This window comes from Heteronotia binoei, chromosome 12 (genome assembly GCF_032191835.1).
Source record: "Heteronotia binoei isolate CCM8104 ecotype False Entrance Well chromosome 12, APGP_CSIRO_Hbin_v1, whole genome shotgun sequence".
Lineage (NCBI taxonomy): Eukaryota > Metazoa > Chordata > Lepidosauria > Squamata > Gekkonidae > Heteronotia > Heteronotia binoei.
The window spans coordinates 26212437-26233290 of NC_083234.1; the positions used below are offsets into that span (position 1 = coordinate 26212437).

At 45.9% G+C, this 20854-nt stretch overlaps 1 protein-coding gene across 2 annotated transcripts in view; it reads left to right on the forward strand.

The window, feature by feature from the left end:
* KIRREL3 (kirre like nephrin family adhesion molecule 3) overlaps positions 1–20854 on the forward strand; it is a 1087808-nt gene that overhangs the window by 1013106 nt on the left and 53848 nt on the right. Inside the window, exons 11-14 of one of the 2 annotated variants that reach the window (XM_060251091.1) lie at positions 239–339; positions 2310–2508; positions 6810–6845; positions 19574–19681. In XM_060251091.1, the coding sequence (XP_060107074.1) occupies positions 239–339; positions 2310–2508; positions 6810–6845; positions 19574–19681 (444 nt within the window). The remainder of the gene's footprint in view (positions 1–238; positions 340–2309; positions 2509–6809; positions 6846–19573; positions 19682–20854) is intronic. The other variant, XM_060251092.1, reaches the window with a different exon arrangement.

Consider the following 20854-nt stretch of genomic DNA (forward strand, 5'->3'; position numbering starts at 1 on the left):
CACAGCAAAAAGCCTTCCGGCATACCAACAACATAAGCAGTCCCTTTATGTCCACAAGTGTGCAATTCAAGAGCTGTCTCATTTGACATGTCTGTGGAAGGGATTCCGCCGTGCTCTATCTGCATTGTGTGCTGTATGTGTGGAATTGTGGGCTCCAGTCTGTATTTGGCAGAAAGTGGGAGGGGGGTGGGATCCAGCATGCTTTCACTCCATCATTTTCTCGGTTCTCTCTTTGCAGGGCCACCGATAATCTCCAGCACGCAGACTCAGCACGCTCTTCATGGGGAAAAGGGCCAGATCAAATGCTTTATCCGCAGCACTCCTCCACCCGACCGAATTGTGAGTAGGCTCTCTTGATGGCCTCTGTAATAGAGCTGGAATGCAAGGACAACTGTAGCAGCTGTTGCCACCTCCACAGGGTGTAACTTCAGAATCTGGGTTTACTGGAATAGCAAGGCAGAGGTTGTACAGGACAGTCTTATCTCTCAGGAAACCATTGTTCTTGTGAGATGTTCTTGCAAATGCTCACATAAATACATGAGTGCTTCATGGATCTATTCATTGCAAAGGATGCCACACAAATAGATTTCTTCGTTGGAAATGTGCTGCAGGTGCGGTGTCACCCTTTTTATGGATGGCAGTGTGCTTTCCTTTTCTAAGTAGGTTTCATGTTTGGAAAATGAATGTTAATCTCATGAGTTATCGCAGAAAGCTCAGAACACTAATAACAGAGTACCTCCCCGGAGTGACGGAGGTTGTTATGGGTTACCCCTGAAATGTAGCAGAAGCTCATCATTACAGTAACCTCACTCATGTCCATTTGGCCACTCTTTGGCTTCTTTGCATTTACTAATTGAACCAATGCAAGGAAAGATGTGTCCACTCTTAGAGGGAAGCCAGAAGGAAAGTTGAGGTGTTGAAGGATGTTGTTAAAATGTCAAGGAACCACCTCTGGCATGGTAGCCTGCCATCAAAACCCTGCATTTCCAGACCGGTACAAATACACCCTGGATAATGTTCTGCTGATATAGTTCACCATCACTCCATCGCAGCTGTCTCCAAGGAGTTCAGGGTAGTGGACTTCAGGGTGGCATACATGGTTCTCCTTCCCTCCATTTTATCCATAGGACAGGTCCAAAGCAGCAGCCTGGTGAAATTGAGGGTGAAGTGTGGAGATGAGCCCAGCTTTCCCAAGGCTTATTCCATGTTCAGATCACCTGCAATAGATGCTAGTCTTTGCTTGGTAAATGTAAAAAAAGACCCGTACTGGTGGACCTCCAAAGTGTTATAAATAATACAAGGTAGATATCTGATGTTAATAAAGAATTGTCTTCTATAAAGAGAATTAGTGGCCAAGTAAGCTTCAGATTAAGGTAAAATCTTGCCTGTGCTCTGAATTAGTTAGATGTTTATAGGCGAACCATACAGTACTCTTGTTTTCAGTCACTCACTCTCTCACCTCCATCAGCCATTGGATGATGGTAATACTGACATGCCTTAGTGCTCTTCAACCCATGGGCATCATGATGCCCTCAATGTATTAAATGGCACCCACTTGCTCCTTCTCTGAAACACCTCTTCCCCAGAGCTATCTTGGCTTTCCTCCATCTTGTTAGAGCAGGAGGTGCTTCAAAAGACCCCAGGAGGCATCACCTTGGAGGTGCAACACCTTTCTCCATCAAAGGAGGATGCTCAGCTTGGAACTTACCAACATTTTGTAATTGGCTCCCGTGGCAGCCATTTTGTCAGTGATCTCATTTCCCATGGAAGCCATATTGTTGTGGTGACCACAGCCTTTTTTTCAAAATTTCAGAAGTACTCAGACTCACCAAAGTGTAGTGAGTTAACTGGTGAGAGCCAGTTTGGTGTAGTGGTTAAGTGTGCGGACTCTTATCTGAGAGAACCGGATTTGATTTCCCCACTCCTCCACTTGCAGCTGCTGGAATGGCCTTGGGTCAGCCATAGCTCTTGTAGGAGTTGTCCTTAAAAAAGGCAGCTGCTGTAAGAACTCTCTCAGCCCCACCTATTCACAGGGTGTCTGTTGTGGTGGGGGGAGATTAAGGAGATTGTAACCACTCTGAGATTCAGAGTATAGGGAGGGATATAAATCCAATATCATCTTCTTCTTCAAGGTTGGGAACCCTCACCTTTCCTTTTTGTAAGATTTCAAGAAGAGAATGTATATGACCGGCTTTTAACACACATAATTGTTATATAAATGTCATTATTTTCTGTAGAAGATGAAAACTTAGTTGCAAACTCATAGAGAAATAAAGTACAATAGTAATCCCACCTTGCTCAACATATAGGCCTGGTCCTGGAAGGAGAATGTCTTGGAGTCAGGTACTTCAGGGCGATACACGGTGGAGACCGTCAGCACAGATGAAGGTGTGATCTCCACGTTAACCATCAGCAACATTGTGCGGGCCGACTTCCAGACCATTTACAACTGCACTGCCTGGAACAGCTTTGGTTCAGATACGGAGATCATACGTCTGAAAGAACAAGGTGGGAATTGCTGCCATGGCTTTGGGGGTTTGTGGGAAACATAGCAGCACACCACTGCTTGTGCGTTGGCAGTGAAAGAACAAGGAGATTAAATAAGATGTATAGAAGATTAAATAAGATGCAGTATCAGTATATTTGAGAGGCTCAAACTCACAAGGTTTACAAAGAGCCACAAGGGATCTTCCTCTTGGACCCTGATCTTTAGATGTGTACCAGAGTTGTGTGTGGAGGGCACATGAAGCAGAAGTTCCATCACAACTAAGATGTTGTCGTAGAGGGCCCTTAGAAAGAAACCATCAAGAATGAAGGGAGGGGTTCAAGCCCAATGTGTACCAGTCATGCAATGAGATCTCTCAGTAAAGAACAATGAAATGAGAAGCTTTCTGTGATGCCTGCTCACCATTTGATGATGGGAAAACCTAAGTGGTGTTGATCAGTTACTGCAATTCAAGCTTTTTCCTGCTGTCTCTTCATTCCACCGCAGATATGGTTCTAGATCTTTGAAAATGAATCAGGATCAAGTGAAATTTGCATTCTCCACCACATAGATTAAAGGGCTTGGCCTTAAATTCTCAGTTCAAAGTCAGTACCTGCACAACACTAAAAACAAACAACTTTTTGCAAACAACTGCCCTTCCTTTGACCCCAAAGAAATTTCGTGGGCTGTGTGTGAAGCAGCTAGCTTGTGGTCCAAGATGGACACACCTCGGCTTGGACCTCAAGGTAGTCTATCCATATTAACAGCCAGACAACCAATCCAAATTTAGCAGAGCTGTTCCATTCCCCATCATCCATTGCAGCTGAAGGGAGGAAATGAAAAGTGCCTAGAAAGTATTGTCAGCTTTTCGCTGCTTATTGTTATCTTGTTCACAGAAAGACCTTTCCTTATCGTTCTAACCCACCCCCCTCACTGTGGAGTACTATGAAGGGGGGGTGGAAATCTGCTCTCTTTCACACTAGAAGGGGGGGGGAATCTGCTCTCTTTCACTCTAGAAGGTGATTTTGGCTGGGTGTAAACTTACATAAAGTATATCTCACCTAACCTTACACCTCCAGCCACACAAACTCATGGATCCATTTGTCCTTTGACAGAATGCATTATTTATGTCCAAAGTGTAGCTTGTAACCAATGTTTGGGATGGCTCTGTACTTCAGGCATATAGCTCCATCCAGACTATGGTTCTAAGTTGAAGGAACGATTCCAACAGAAGCCAGTCTTGGGATACAGAGAGCACTTTGCCACACAGCACTAACAGACAAACAGAGAGCGAGAAAACCAGGATCATTCCAAGCAACTACCATTTGCATCCCAGGGGAGGGACGGTGGCTCAGTGGTAGAGCATCTGCTTGGGAAGCAGAAGGTCCCAGGTTCAATCCCTGGCATCTCCAAAAAAGGGTCCAGGCAAATAGGTGTGAAAAACCTCAGCTTGAGACCCTGGAGAGCCGCTGCCAGTCTGAGAAGACAATACTGACTTTGATGGACCAAGGGTCTGATTCAGTATAAGGCAGCTTCATATGTTCAATTGCTTTGTGCCACCATAAGCACACAATACAATGGGATGTTGCTCTGAATGAGAGAAGCCAGCCTGGCTGCTCAAAGCTACAAGCCAAGTTCCCCCAACAACAAAAAGAGAAGCTGACAGGCTGAACCTGCCTTGGTTCAGGAATTAGGAGTGGAGAGTCATCGAAGGGACACCTGAGATTTCAGAATTTGGGAGGAAATTATCATTAGGGATGAACAGGGCTTCTTTTGTAGCAGGAACTCCTTTGCATATTAGGCCACACACCCCTGATGTAGCCAATCCTCCAAGAGCTTACAGGGCTCTTAGTACAGGGCTTGTGGGAGGATTGTCTGTAAGCTCCAGGAGGACTGGCTACATCAGGGGTGTGTGGCCTAATATGCAAAGGAGTTCCTGCTACCGAAAAAAAGTCCTGGGGCTGAACCAAATGTTTTCCAGCTTTGTTTTCATCTTGTTCTGTTCCTCCTCAAATGACCTAGTTAATCAGGGAGCGCTGAACAAGATGGCATCATGGTGCTGTATAAGCTTGTCAGATTTGGATATTTACTGGTACCAATTAAGGAAGGGCAAAAGGATCCCATTCTGGGTGAAGACAATGCATTCTGTACAGATTGTGAATATAAAGATATGCAGGCAGGGATCACAGAAAGAGCACTTTTCAAAGCCCTTATGTGATAAAGCCCAGGCAGGGGGAGGGGCCTCACTCAACAAGCATTAGCCAACTTCAGCAAAGATTTTCAGAAACTCTGCCCCCCTCCTTCAGTTCATCCCTCAATATCGTACTAAGTTTTCCTTCTGAAGAGGGCCTGGAGGCCGCAAGCTTCCCAGAGGGAAAGAGTGAATTGCTCTTGGAGGGCCTCCAATTCCATCCTTTCCTATTAAATCCTAGGGCAGCCAGGTGGATTGTTCTTATTAAGCTCTGATTTATAGGCAAGGCTGCCATCCAGCTTAAATGGGAACTAAATGAGCCCCTTAGAATTAGTCCTTGGGTTCCTTCCAGGGCAAATAGCTTCTGTGGTTTGCTTCCCTACCCCTTGCCTACAAGCCAACGAGTGGGACTTAGCAAACAGTTGTGGGGTGCTGAGAAACAGGGCATTTTTGTAGCAGGAACTCCTTTGCATATAAGGCCACACACCCCTGATGTAGCCAATCCTCCGAGAGCTTACAGGGCTCTTAGTACAGGATCTACTGTAAGCTCCAGGAGAATTGGTTACATTGTGGGAGTGTGGCCTAATATGCAAAAGAATTCCTGCCACAAAAAAAGCCCTGCTGAGGAAGTTCATCCTAGCAAGCAGCTGTGTCCAGGTCTTTCCACTACATAGAAATGCTTCTAAAGACCATTTAAGTTGGGATGTTCTTCAGGGCAGTTCATAAGGAAGCCATGAACTGCTTGGCAATACGAGATGGGCCTTATTTGGCAAAGATAGCTTTGATTCTCCACCACTCCCCTGAAAAAAGAGAGAGAAAGAGAGAATTTGAATAGTAGAATGAAAGTGTGGACAGAGCTGAATTTCCAACGACTGATAGGAGAGTAGGTAGACCTTCATGCGCTAGCAGCCAAATCAGACATATATGATAAAGTACCCAGTATATGCCTCACAAGGTTGTATCTCTCCAGATTGGGCTAGCACCTGTTTGCCTGTTCCCCTTCTTTAATGAAAAATCCTTGCATGTGTAAGGGCCAGCACATAATCAGAAGCCTGAGCTAGAATTCATCCCCTAACATGCTAATTTTCTATGTTCAGGAAGAGAGATACATAGGGTTGCCAAGTCCAATTCAAGAAATATCTGGGGACTTTGGGGGTGGAGCCAGGAGACTTTGGGGGTGGAGCCAAGATCAAGGCTGTGACAAGATCAAGGCTCCCTTTGGACTTCAAAGGGAGTTCTGGCCATCACATTTAAAGGGACGGCACACCTTTTCAATTCCTTCCTTCCATAGGAAATAATGAAGGATAGGGGCACCTTCTTTTGGGGCTCATAGAATTGGACCCCCTGTTCCAATCTTTTTGAAACTTGGGGGGTATTTTGGGGAGAGGCACTAGATGCTATACTGAAAATTTGGTGTCTCTACCCCAAAAAACACCCTCCTCCAGAGCCACAGATACCCGCAGGTCAATTCTCCATGATTTTCTATGGGAATAAATCTCCATAGGGAATAATAGAGTTCCCAGCAGACATTTCCCTCCCCTCCCCCCGCTTTCTGACGACCCTGAAGCAGGGGGAGGGTCTCCAAACCAGGGGATCCTCTGCCCCCACCTGGGGATTGGCAACCCTAGGGATACACAATAGTACCACCACCATCCACAATCTGGAAAAGTACAGTCCTTGAAGATCTGTGGCGCATGCTTTCTCTTCACATTATTTATTAGAATTCATTTCTTCATAAGGACCCAAGGTGGCTCACACTATATTAGACTAAAATGTTTGGACATAAAGATTCTACCCAGTTGTGCATTTCCAAGCTAGCTTTTTGGCATCTTCTCTCCCTGATTGTCTAGCCTGTGTGCATTTCCGAAATCCTATTGTCTGGAAATGTTTACCAGCCTGTCTCCTGCCCTCCAATGACTGCATTCCTGTTAAAAATCTCATGGCTCCCAACAAACACAGACCTGTCACTCCTGCATTTTACCTTTAGGAAATGGTGGTTGGGAATTCCCAGGCACCTTTTGATTTGGGGAAGGAAATAGGAGGTATAAAAGAAAGGGAGAGAGAGGAATAACTGAGTGAAATGCACAGTTGGGCTTTGGCAAGGCTGTAGACACTTGCTTTATTTTCAAACAGGTACGGAAATGAAATCAGGAGCTGGTATGGAAGCAGGTATGGAATCATAAGTGAAGGTGACTATGTGAACTGCCTCCGAAGCTACATTATATGGTGTCCTCCTGGGGAAAAAAACAAACAAACAAGCTATCAACCATCTTCCTTCTAGCTTAGAGCATGAAAAGGGGCAGTAACAGGAGGAGGTAAAGAGCTGCCTTACAAAAGAAGGAAGCGTTATTCAAAACCAACCTGGGTATTTGGAATCCATTGGTTCTAATGACTCATCTTTTGGTTCCTTCCTCCTCTCCCCACCCACCCCTCATCTTTATAAAGGGGTTAGTAAAATGCATTCTCTTCCTGCTTAGCCAAGCCCTAGGAAGAAGAATCGGAGCTCGCAAATCTCGCTTTGAACTTCCGGCTGCCCAGGAATCCAACCTACTTGTTAAATCCTGATCCCTAAACATTTGATGCTGGTGTCTACACAAATTAATACTGGGATATAAGAACTGGACATCAAGCAGTCACTAAACTTCCCAGAGAGCCTCATGCTATCTGCTGTACCTTTGCGATGGTCCTCTTCCAAAAAGAGCCCCGAAGTCCTGCCGCCTCTACAAGGTTTTGCGGGAATACCTCACCTTTAGAGGTGACTGTCGTTGATTGCCTTCCCCATCCACCTCATGTGGAGTACTCCTCTGCAAGGGTTTGATTGGACTTCACAGGGCAACAGAGGGGGCCGAGTCAGTGGCTATGCAAAGCTCATGGCTAGGTCAAGTTTTCCATTTTCCTGAATGTCAGCCTGTTGCAGCTGTGTTTCCATCACGTTGCCCTCCCTTTCCCGTAAGGGAGCCTCACTGTTTATGTGGCTCACTCATCCTCGTACGTCCTCCCCGCCTGTCCCCCTCCCCCTGTTTTCACCCCCATCTCTCACCTAGGTCTCAGCCCGCCCATCCACATCTTCTCACTTGCCTCTGGATCTCACTCCTGTTCTTCCAGTGCTTCAAGCTAGCAGTGTGTCATCTCTTCCCTGCTCAGCATGCCTTCCTTGGAAAAAATGAGGAATTGCAAAGGATCTCAGAAGCTTTCTCTTCATGGTGATCTTTTACCCACTGCACAAGCTTGGCCTAGAGTTGCATACTCAAATGCAAACAGGGAGCAGCAATCTCTCAGTTCCACCACTCACCTCCAGCATCCCTAACACTCTGCCTCATTACGTGTTCACGATGCAGACCGGCCGGCTGATCTCTCACTGTGCATCCCTTGTTGTATGTTGCTGGTTTTTACCTCACAGGCTTACAACAGCTAGCTGCTTCCCTCCTGTTATCACTCCAAATACAGGGCTTCCCAGTTCATTGACAGAGGAGGAGTACACTGCACCCAGCAACACATGGCAGCGCAACTTTCACCCAAGCATAATGATCAGCAGACCTAAACTGACTCCTGTTTCCATTACCAGATTCCTTTGTGCAGTTCTGTACCAAGGTGATGAGGTGCAGCAAGGCTAGTGAGCACATGGGCTGTTGAAGTGGATGTCACCAGCCAATTCTGTAATCAAGGCTGTGTTTTCCAAGGTCCCTGCATATGCAGGCTGGCTCATACAGCTCTTTCTCCACATGGCATACACACGCGCACGCATACGATGGCATCAAAATATTGGCAGGAGAAGCTGTTTCTCAAGGAACAATGATTTGATTTAGAGAATATGTGTGCCTCCTCTCCTGCTTGAGCTGGCTCACAAAGCAAAAAACTATTCAGTTAAAATCACGAAAACAACATAAGAATGCTCGAGGGGGGGGGGCGTTGTTTGTTTGTTTTGCTGAATTATGGTGACCCCTGTAGGGTTTTCAAGGCAAAAAACATTCAGAAGTGGTTTGCCATTGCCTGCCTCCATGTCATGGCCCTGGTACTCCTTGGTGTTCTCCCTTTTGAGAGCCAGTTTGGTGTAGCAGTTAAGTGTGCAGACTCTTATCTGGGAGAATTGGGTTTGATTCCCCACTCCTCCGCTTGCACCTGCTGAAATGGCCTTGGATTAGCCATAGCTCTCGCAGAGTTGTCCTTGAAAGGGCAGCTTCTGTGAGAGCTCTCTCAGCCCCACCCACCTCACAGGGTGTCTGTTGTGGGGGGAGAAGATATAGGAGATTGTAAGCCGCTCTGAGTCTCTGATTCAGGGAGAAGGGCGGGGTATAAATCTGCAGTCTTCTTCTTCCAAATACTGAGCAGGGCCAATCCTGTTTAGCTTCTGAGAGCTGCTGAGATCAGGCTAGCCTGGAGTATCCAAATCAGAGCGATCAAGGTTCCTTGGCAAAAGCAGGCATGGAGACATCCGTTTGTCAAGAGCTCCTGTAGTTCCACTTTGGGACTCCATAAGTAAGCTGAAAACAGCCTTTGGGACTGTAAGGGTGATCTCAATTCACACAAGGCGAAGCCTGAGGGAGCTGGTCACCTTTAAAAAATAGATGCCCCCTCCAGCCAAACAAGCTCAGTCTGCTCACAGAAGCTGATGCCTCCACTTAGGATTTGCACATCTGGATCTGCATCTTCATTGTGATATGCACCTGGCCCCCAGTGATCGTTCTAAGAACATAAGAGAAGCCATGTTGGATCAGGCCAATGGCCCACCCAGTCCAACACTCTGTGTCACACAGTGATCAAAAACCTAGGTGCCATCAGGAGGTCCACCAGTGGGGCCAGGACACTAGAAGTCCTCATACTGTTGCTCCTCCCAAGCACCAAGAGTACAGAGCATCACTGCCCCGGACAGAGTTCCAGCAATACACTGTGGCTAATAGCCACTGATGGACCTCTGCTCCATATGTTTATCCAATCCCCTCTTGAAGCTGACTATGCCTGTAGCTGCCACCAACTCCTGTGGCAGTGAATTCCACGTGTTAATCACCCTTTGGGTGAAGAAGTACTTTTGGTGCAGATGGTAATGCAGTGCCCAGTGCTCTGGTTGTGCATGACTAGAGCAGAGTGGGAGTCAATGAGGGCAATCTTTGACCTTTGAGGGAGGCACAGGGTTGAAAATGTGTAGGGGCCTAGAGCATGCATCAATCAGCTGTAGAATTCCCTGATATGATGAAATTCCCTGATGTAGCAAGAAGACGAGTTTGGACCTCTTCTAGCTGCTGTCAGCAAACTGATCTGGAAACCATTTTAGAGCAAGAGATCATACTAGCGCTTGAAATATTTAACAAGCAAGTTTTACTGCTTGGATTAGCAAACTAACAACCATCTAGATTCACAAAGGGTGTAAAACATGCCTGGGAGAGGTCTTGACAGGGAGAACATAGCTCGGGATGCCTGCTGTGCTTACAGAAGGCACCAGATACAGCCCCTTCCAGGTAAAAGACTTTCATGTAGCATAGCTGGGAACTTTACCACTCTGGAGAGCCTTGGCAGTCAGAATATTGGACTGGATGGATTGACAGTCTAAAGAAACTCCAAGCCTCATATCCTTTGGCATTCATATCCTTTGGCTGAGCTACAGTCCCATGTAAGACAGGTGTCTAAAGAACGTCATCTTTCCATTTTCATTCTTTGCTGTCAAGTGTCAGCTGACTTGTGGAGACCTCATAGGGCTGCCAAGGCAATAGAAAAAGAGATGTAGTTTGCTGTTACTTGCCTTTGCATAGCAGCCCTGGACCCTTGATGGTCTCCCATCCAAGTACGAACCAGGGCTGACCTTGCTTAGCTTCCAAGCCCTGGTGAGATCAGGCTAGCCTGGGCTATCCAGGTCACTCTAAACACCACCAAATGCAGACTCATCCATAAAAGCGGGGACATTTTGGAAGAAGTCATGAACAGTACTCTGTTCTGAATAGCATAATAGTAAGCCAGAATCTGCACCGTGCTGTCAGTTTAGCATGAGCACCAAACACAGAAGTACAGAAAACTGACCAAATCAGGATCTTTTTTCCTTGCCTAACACCAGAAGCACAAATGGTGCTATGTGGATTATGCAGCCTCCAATCTCACCATCACCTCCACCTGCAGTGTGGGCAGGAAGGGACAAGCAAGGGACAAGAGCCATAAACTCTGTGTCTCTACCACCCCCACCCCCCATGGAGAAGTATGCAGCATGGGGGCATTTTAATAGGAAAGGCTTCTGTCATACTGCTTTAGCAGCTAATCATGCTTGGGGTGGGAGAGCTTTGATTGCAAGGGAAAGCAGTTTCCAGACTCAATTTCAAGTTGTCAAACTCAGAAATTAACCCAGTAGCATCATGGAACCTCAAGCTCCATAGAGTGCCTCTCTGAGACTCAGATAATGAAATCTTCCAACCCAGTTTCTTCTTAGCCAAATGGGGGGGACTGTAATATGCCCCAACATCTTGAAAAGTCATCTTTGCAGTAGAACAGAGAGACCACAGAGAGAGGAGTGAGTATAGCTCAATGGTGTAATGCTTTGGAGATAATTCATTTTTTAAGGGTTCCACATTAAATGGGCTCAATTTACAAGTCAAAGGATTGGGATTTCTCCCTCCACTCCACCCCCCACCCCCTCTTCCTTGTCTGCCAGCCCATTAGATGCCAGCCAAGCTCCAAAAATTTCCGCTGGGACTCTTCTGCCTGTCCACATGATTAATAAAGATAGTGCCACATATGGAACTGATCCATTAAACCTGTAACTGGGGTGAGGGATTTGTGCAAGAGGAAGCACAGACCCACCCTTGCTTCACTTCCTGTTGACCAATACAGTAGGAGAAAAATTACCAAAGAATTGGAAAGAGCCATTCTTTACCTGGAGTCACCACTGACCCTTCCACTTTCATGTCAAGGAAATGCCTTGTATGAACTCATCATCTCCTTCCACACTTCTGGGTAGATAATTTGAGGCACCTGCCAGTGGACAGAACTAAATACTGCAAATCCCAAAAAGAAAGCCATTATCTGCATTTGAATGGCTGCAACATTAAAGTCATATTCCAGCTGTGTGGTTTTTTTATTAACTGTGTAGACATTCAGAATTAGGGCCCTTATGGGGAAGTTTAGAACTCAGACCCTTTGAACACAGTGGGCTGAAATCCAAGAGGGATCCTGGTTCTAGACTTTTTGAGATCTCTCTGCTTTCCCCCCATCTTCTGCAATCAGAGCAGAGTTTCAGAATAATCCTATGGATCTCAGGTGGGAGAACTCACCAAATATTCCCCTTTTCTGGCCATGGGAAAAAAGTTGCTGAAAACTGATATTTGAAAGACATGAGTATCTTCCAACGAATCTCTGTGCAAACCAACTGATCCTTCCGGTTTACTGTATCGCCATTTCCTTTCTCTAAGTGCACTAATTCACATGCTATAAAGTCCTCATATCAGTTTCTGTCAGAACAGATGTGAATTCCCTAATGGGAACTTAATTCATAGGTATGCAGAGGCTTGATTCAGATCATGGGGCAAACGGATGAAGGGATTCAGCCTTATTTGGTGTAGTGGTTAAGTGTGCGGACTCTAATCTGGAAGAACTGAGTTTGATTCCCCGCTGCTGCTATGACCTTGGGTCAGTCATAACTTTTCCAGAGCTGTTGCTCTCGAGAGCAGTTCTTGGAGAGCTCTCTCAGCCCCACCTACTTCACAGGGTTTCTGTTGTGGGGAGGGGAGGGGAAAGGATATTGTAAGCCACTCTGAGACTCCAAGTGAAGGGTGGGGTATAAGAAGAAGAAGACTGCAAATTTATACCCCACCCTTCTCTCTGAATCAGAGACTCAGAGCGACTTACAATCGCTCTGTATCTTCTCCCCCTACAACAGACACCCTGTGAGGAAAGTGGGGCTCTCACAGAGGGCTCTCACAGCAGCTGCCCTTTCAAGGACAACTCCTGCCATAGCTATGGCTGACCCAAGGCCATTCCAGCAGCTGTAAGTGGAGGAGCGGGGAATCAAACCCGGTTCTCCTAGATAAGAGTCTGCGCATTTAACCACTACACCAAACTGACTCTCCTCCTTTTCCTTTTCTTCTTATCCTTTTTCCCCCATGCCATTTTTCCAACCTGAGATGACCTCCACTGTTTGCAGTGTTGGGGGAACTTACCTATACTGATGGCTACCCATTGATCTCCCCAGGGCCAGCTCTACACTGTCTGGCACCCTAGGCAAGGTTAACTTCTGGCGCCACCCCCCCTGCACTGATAACATCACTGAGTCACACAGGGGTACCCAGTTCGATGCCCCCAGAAGGCTGGCACCCTAGTTTGCCTAGTGACAAGACTGGCCCTGAGTCTCCTGCTAGGGCAACCATCATCTCCCTGGCAGCATATTCGAGTCAGGAAAATGGCACAGAAGGCAGGCTGAAGCCTTTTTTTCCCCATGTGCCCTGGTCCCTTCTGATCCTAATCAGGCTCACAGAGAGTTAAGTTGCCAGCAGCGAATTCCAGGTGCATGTCCGGGTGGTGACCACAAGGCATTTATATTGTATGAATTCTGCCTTTTTAAGTTAGGCTGATCCAAGCCCTGCCTAAGCCAGGAGGAATTTTCTATTGAAGCATTTCAGTAATGATATATGCCAGTAAAGGCTTGTCTTGTGTGTGTGTGATTTCAGTAACGAAAATAGAATATAATTGATAGAAATAACAAAAAGCCAGAAACTGGGCTACTACTTGGGGTGGGGGGGGGGAGTATCTCTTTCTATTCTAACCTTGGGATTTTTCTCAGTTACATTAGGGCAAGGATGAGGAAAGGAACAAGCTCCTTTTGGCTCCACTCAGTCACCTTTGCTGTAACTTGTGCAGACTGGATATGTGTGCAGGCTCTGTATACCATCTTTAGCCTTGATTCCTGGTCCCACGGATGGACAGGAGCCCCTTGCTCACTAATTTTGTTCTGTTCACAGGCAGACACAAAGCCAGGAGATGCAATATCACTTCCCCCGTACACCTGTTCCCTCTTCCCTACTGTCATTTTCATTTCACGTTCAGGTAGGGTGCCTTTCCTAACAGACAGAGACTCTGGTTGGGAGGGACGTGCCATATTTTTTGCAGCTCCAAGCACATATCTTATAGAAGTGATACCTCATTGATGCGTTTCCTGGTGTCCGCTTGCTTCTTTCACAAAGTTCTTTCTATCCCCTGCAAAGAGTCAATCCTGACTTTCATCCACCTGACTGGAGTAGAATAGTCCAAGAGACATCACCTTTGGGTCTGAAGAGAGCACTGGTTATTAAAAAGTGCCCTATTGTAGGAGGATGCTTGGCTTAAAACCTCCAGACATTTTATAATTTCTCTCAGGGCTTTTTTTGTAGCAGGAACTCCTTTGCATATTAGGCCACACACCCCTGATGTAGCCAGTCTTCCAAGAACTTACAGTAGGTCCTGTAAGAAGAGCCCTGTAAGCTCTTGGAGGATTGGCTGATTTCTCTCCCATGACAGCCATTTTGTTACTTGTCCTTCCCCCATAGCAGCCATTTTGTACTACTGCTCATTACGCATTCTGAAAATTCCGCCAATGCTTTGAGACTCAACAAGGTTGGGAACGCTTGCCTTGTTGCAGGCTTCTGACATAGTTGGAAGTTGCTAGGAGGCCACATCACAGGAGAGCTTTGACCTCTTTGCCCTGTTTGCTGGTCCTCCACAAATTTGACCACTGTGGAAAACAGGATGCTGGACTAGATGGACCAATTCAGCAGGGAACTTCTTGCGAGGTGCAAAAGGATTGTTTGGGTATGAAGCCTTCTTGTATTCTCCTTCTTGCATTCAAGAGCTACCTCTTTTTGGAGACATTCTCCCAGATTTCAGTTTTAGTTTAATTTACCTCACTCATAAACTCTAAAAGAGTTATCAGTTATGAAAACAGAAACCAGGCAATCACAGTCATGCTAATATCAGGCAAAAATTTGTTAAAAATCAGGAGTGAATTTATCCAACTCATGGATTCGGGGACTGTGCTCTTTCTACATGGCTAGCTACAGTTCTTCATGCAAACTCTCCCCTGAAAAAAACGTTATGCTGACAGGTGTATTCATTAAAGATGCAAAGCGCAGCAACATCAATCAGTGCTGCCGTCTCCAAAGTCATTTATTACTATTATTATTTTAAAAACCCTAAACACAAATTAAATGAATATTTTACCTTAACATCAAACTAAATATCCAAATTTACTAGCGACATTTGGAGACCAAACCCCATCAGGAAAGGCTGAGAGACTTGGGAATGTTCAGTCTGCAGAAGAGGAGGTTGAGGAGGGACGATTATTTGAAGGGCTGTCACTTAGAAGAGGACAGGAAGCTGTTCCTGTTGGCAGCAGAGGATGGGACTCACAATAATGGGTTTGAATTAAAGGTAGGGAGGTACTGGCTGGATATTAGGACAACCTTTTTTTTACAGAAAGAGTTGTTGAACACTGGAATCAGCTTCCTAGGGAGACGGTGAGCTCCCCCTCACTGGCGGTCTTTAAGCAGCAGCTGGACAAACACTTGTTAGGGATGCTGTAGGCCAGGGGTGTCAAACATGTGGCCCGAAGGCCAGATCAGGCCCCCAGAGGACTCCTTTCAGGCCTGCAAGCAACTCACCGTCATCTGTTTCCTTCTCTCTCTCTTGCTTCCTTCTGCATCACAGCATGCTCTGCCAGGCTTGCTCAATTGCACAGGAGCTACAGAGAAAAGTCTCTATTTTCTCCATTGGCTGGCCAGCGCGTGAAGCAGTTTGCGTACAAAAGCTCACAATGCCCAGCCATTTCATGTTTTCCCCTGGGTCTTAAGCTCAAAGCATTGACCATGAGATTTCTGTAATGAATATCAATAAATCAAAAGTAGGTTTGCAACTTATAAACACACACCCGAACAGCATACTCAAGATTGCTACGGCACAGTCATTGTCTCCAGATTTTAATGCAATAATTCATAGCGAGTGGTGTCAGTTCTCAGAAACTGTTAAACAAAATATTGCAAGAGTACTGATCTTTTGAGCATGTTTTATTTTAAGTTTTAAAAAATCTTTTAATTGTGTTTGTCTATGTCCTTTATAAAGTTTATATCTCTGCTACCTTGCGTTACCCTGTATGACACACATGGCCTGGCCTGACAAGGTCTCATTTATGTCAGATCCAGCCCTCCTAACAAATTCTGCATTGAGCAGAGGTTTGGACTAGATGGCCTGTATGGCCTCTTCCAACTCAGTGATTATATGCTTTCTCTCTACTCTGAGAGTCACACAACATTACTACTTGAATCTTCTCCAAAGGGAAGCATCTGGCATAAAATCTGTATCCATCAATAATCAACAGCTTTGCTTCACAACCCAACTATGCAGATTTTTTCCAGGTTATTAATTAGAAATCTTTAGCTCAGAACCTCCCTGTGTATAGGAAATTGGGTATCGGTTTCTGACTTTGACTTCTCCCCAATTTTTTATTTTCTGCATGCATGAATTTTTTTTCTGTAGTGAAAGAGGATTGAGCACTGGTACAGTTCAGAGGGCAGGTTTATCACCTAATATGCTGTTTATGAGAATTGGGCCAAAGGTTTGCCCATTTAGAATATATGAACCTGAAGTACATTTGGAAGGGGAGTCATATAGAGGAGAAAGAAGATGCCAATCTAAAGGTGAAGAAGCAAAGCAAAATGTCTATGTTTGTTCCCTTTTTGGTCCATAAATCAAAAAAAAGAAAAGAAGGTTTTTATACCCCCCCCCTTTCTCTGCCTTATTTGTTTGATTTTATTACATTTATATCCCACCCTCCCCCTCAAGCAGGTTTAAGGAGTCTTGAAGCAGCTCACAATCACCTCTCCCTTCCTCTCTACACTAATGGCACCTTGTGAGGGAGGCAGACATGAGAGAGTTCTGACAGAATTGTGACTGGCCCAAGGTCACCCAAGCAGGCCTCATGTGGAGGAGGAATGGGGAATCAAACCCAGTTCTAAGTTACAGTCTTCCATTCTTAACCTCTGCTTCAACATTGGTTCTCAGGTTGTACAATTGTTATAGGTAAAGGGTGTCTCCGTTAGATATGATATGATACCTGTGAACAGATTGGGGCTTTCGGGCTGAGTGGTTTAATGCTTTCCATCATGCCGCTTTTAAAATTGCAGTTTTCACACCTCCCCCTACACCATCTCTATCAGTTCAGAGTAGGGGTTATAGCTATTTACAGTTACGAAAGTAAAGAAAGTCCTATGACCAGTTAAGCCGGTCAAGGAAGAAGCCAGTTGGTGATGGAGCTGGAATGAGACTTCAGTGCCACCTCTACCAATAAACTATCACTCCAGATAATGGACCCGCATGCATTGATGGGTCATTTTGCTCTTTTTATCAAATGGTGCATTTTCATTTCAACATACCATTCTCAATCATTCTGAAAAAGTCGAACCATCAGGTGTGGAATTCTAGCAGGAGCTCCTTTGCATATTAGGCCACACACCCCTGGTGTAGCCAATCCTCCAAGAGCTTACAAAAAAGAGCCTTGTAAGCTCTTGGAGGATTGGCTACATCAGGTGGGTGTGACCTAATATGCAAAAGAGCTCCTGCTAGAATTCCACCCGTGTACCGTCACCCATGGTCAACACCCATAAAGGAAGTCATTCCCCTCCCCCCAAAAGTCTCTATGCATGCAATGCTTTGCACATCAGGCAGTGACCACACTGGTGAACAGACACTGGGGATGGAGAATTTCAAGGACCGTAAACCTTTTAGATAGGATGTCTGTCATGTACTTGACCTGCACAAGTAATGTTCCTTTCAATAGCTGCATTTAGAAGACATCATCCCAAGACTGCTTATTTATTTGCTTGTTTGTTTGGGGGGGGGGGTTAGTCCCACACATGCCGGGGTTCTTGCCAGGGACTTACAACACTTAAAACAACATTGTAATAGCCCAAACAACACCAGCAGCTGCTTGAGGTGCCAAAATGATGTGAGGATGGCAACACACTAGTAAAGCTCTGCTCCCCGCACTACCAGCAGCAGCTCAGGAGGGGACAGCAAGCAGAGCTCGCCAACCCTCTGGGTCTCCTGAATCTGCATTGCCTCTGGCTGAGTCCAAGGCGAGCCCCTGAGTTGCCAACATGCCACCCAAGCCAGCCCTGCTACTAGGGAAACTAGGTGATTGCCTAGGGTGCTGGCCTTCTGGGTACGCCAAATTGGGCGCCCCCCCATGTGACTTGGTGACATTTATGTCAGGATCCCAATTTTCCTTCAATAATTATGACTCTCCATGTGTTTGTGTAAGCATTTGTTGCAAGGCAGGATACAGTGACACTGACACGTAGCCGGTGTCAAAACTGGCATAGAGCAAAACAAGCATTGGTTATATACTCTTGCAGGGGCTGTTATAAGCGTGCCTTAATTTAGGGCGCGAAGACAGTTTGAACTTAGGGGCTACAAATCACACACACGCTCACTACCAAGCATTCTACGAGACATCCCGAGATAGGAGCCGTGGCCTTGAGTGCCAAGCGGTTTCCCAGCTCCCAGCAGGCAGGCCGTTAAGTTTCGTTTCTCCAGCAGCCTAAGCATACATTCCTCAGGTTACATCAAACAGATACAGGAACTTGACAATTATCAGTGCAGGGGGGCTTCGCCTAGGATGCCAGACAGTCTAGGGCCAGCCCTGCATGCCGCCAGAGTCCAGCTTTTCTCCCAGTGGTGGTAAGAAGCATGGATGTGGCTTGCCTCTCTCGCCATCTCTTAGATTCGAGTTTCTGTCAGGTGAGTCTGGGGCAAGCCCCTGAGGAGCTCTGGCAGCACGATGGGCTTGTCCCAGCCACCAGTGCATATGTGCAAGCATACGCCACACCCATTGTTGCCTCTTGGACTCATACTACCGTTGGAAGGCCGCTCACCTGGAGTTTTCACCCAGCCTTGCTTCACACCTGAACTGTCTCATATCCCAGGGCGTTACATTCCAGTTCTGTCCCATTCGCTCCCACATCTTCCTCTTGGTAGATATTAGTTCCTCTGAGAAGAAAACACAAATCGCAGAAGGGAGCAGGTATGTCGAAATGACATCACTTGCATGTCTAAGTAATGCGCCTGTAGATTATACATCCCCAGCAGATGCTTCCAGCCTTTTAGTATGCATTTGCTTCCTTTGTTTAATTCACTCTGCTTCCAGCGTCCAGGTTTTCAAACAATGTGCAAACAATAGGTATCAGAGGGGAATGGAAAGAGGTGAAGATTGTGGTTAGAAGGCTCAGAACCCCAGGAGAATAGAGATTAGTAGTTGTGAAAAGAGGAAAGAGCTGGCCACTGAGACTCTAGTCCCTACCCAACAATTAAATCCTGACTGTTTTGTTTCCAAGTCTCCAAGGCATTGTTTCATTGCCTTTCACAAGGACTCGAAACTAGTTTTTTCAGCTATTGAAACAACAGTTGAGGTTCCTAGAGTGATATATCCTTTACCTGGCAAGACCAGGACATGCCTTTGCAGCTGATTTTACACACAGATCTTGCCTACCATCTCTGGCTGTGTCCAATACAAAGATCTAAAGTAAATGACCTGAACTTAACAGAACAAATGCATCATCAGAACCTACCTGCTACAACCACTGCCAGCAATGCTTTTGTTTATTTCATTGAGCACTAGAGATCCAGAGGTCAGTGACCTAAGTCACATTTATCCATATGCCTCCTCTTTTGGGGGGGGGGGAGGGGAAGAAACCAAGTTCTCATTCATTTGAGTCTGCCACGTCTCACCCACCAAGTTGTCTATGTGTTCTACACTTAATGGTTGGAAGTAGGAAGTGCCCGTTGATGGATAGACAAACAAAGCCGTGCAGGCTGGAGGGACAAAAGGAACAGGATAGAGAATGGTAGCATATCCGGAGCCCATCTCCACTTCATTTGCCGCCTTGTTTCTTTTTCAGAGTCAGTGCCAATGGCAGTCATCATAGGCGTAGCGGTCGGAGCTGGCGTGGCCTTCTTGGTCCTGATGGCCACCATCGTGGCCTTCTGCTGTGCTCGTTCACAGAGAAGTAAGTTTCCTTTCTTTTTTATTCTGTTGACTGTCACTGGTCATATCCGACAGGATACATGGAAGACCTTCCACTTCAAGTATTATAGGGAAGACAGGTTTGGTCTCCTGGGTTCCTGTGCATGTAGTGCCTTATGGGAATCAAAACTGTGGCAAAGGGGCTTCAGCTTTCCCCTCTAAAATGGTCCCAAAGAGGTGCTTTTTTGTCTGTTGGGAAAACTCATGAGTGAACACAGGAACACGCGAAACTCCCCTACACTGAAGCAGAACCTTGGTTCATCAAAGTCAGTATTATCTACTCAGACTGGCAGTGGCTCTCCAGGGTAACTCAGATGGATGTCTATCACTTCACCTACTAGCTGAATGTTCTGGAGATACCAGGAATTGAACCTGGGACCTTCTGCATGCCATGCAGATGCTCTGCTACTGAGCCACAGCCCCTTCCCAACTAACCAAGAAAGAATGGTGGGAGAGAGCTTCAAATAATCAAACAGATGTACTGAGATATGGAATTAATCCAGCCTGAAGCTCTCTATGTTCCCAAACATCCCTTGGTGTGCCCAATGACCGATCAGCCAAGTTCAGATGTTACCAGTCAGGCATAGACCAGGGCAATCCTATGCAGTCTTAGATAGGTACTGAACTTTAGTTAGTGTTCTACAATTGACATGGAGAATTACATGGAGAATTGTCATAGTATGTCCTTACTGTTGTGGTGGAAATACAGGGAAATACAAAACCGCTGCTGTTAGAGTTGCTCTTCTACCAACTACCATTTGCTAAAAGATCAGCTATGTGCTCATATTACCAGATGTTAGGGCTAACCTTGTGAGGGGGGCAACATTGTACCCATTCCATGCAATCTAACCTGAAAGATATGTAGGAATCCCGTATTTACACCTTCCAAATTTCTTGCTTTTATCTTGCATTAGAAGATGCTTTGTTTTATTAACCATGGCTCCCCGTTTTGAGGCTGCAGGGATGAAAAAAGGCCATACATTTCAATGAAATTAATATTTGAATCTAATGTTGGGCTTGTGAAACCATAGGACTTTGCAGCAGCGTCAGAGCCAGGATTAAAATCAACATCAGACATGCCAGTAAAAGGTACAAGTGATGGCCCTTTAGGATAAAAAACAGAGAGAAGGTAAAGAATGGCTGTTGGCTGAAAAAA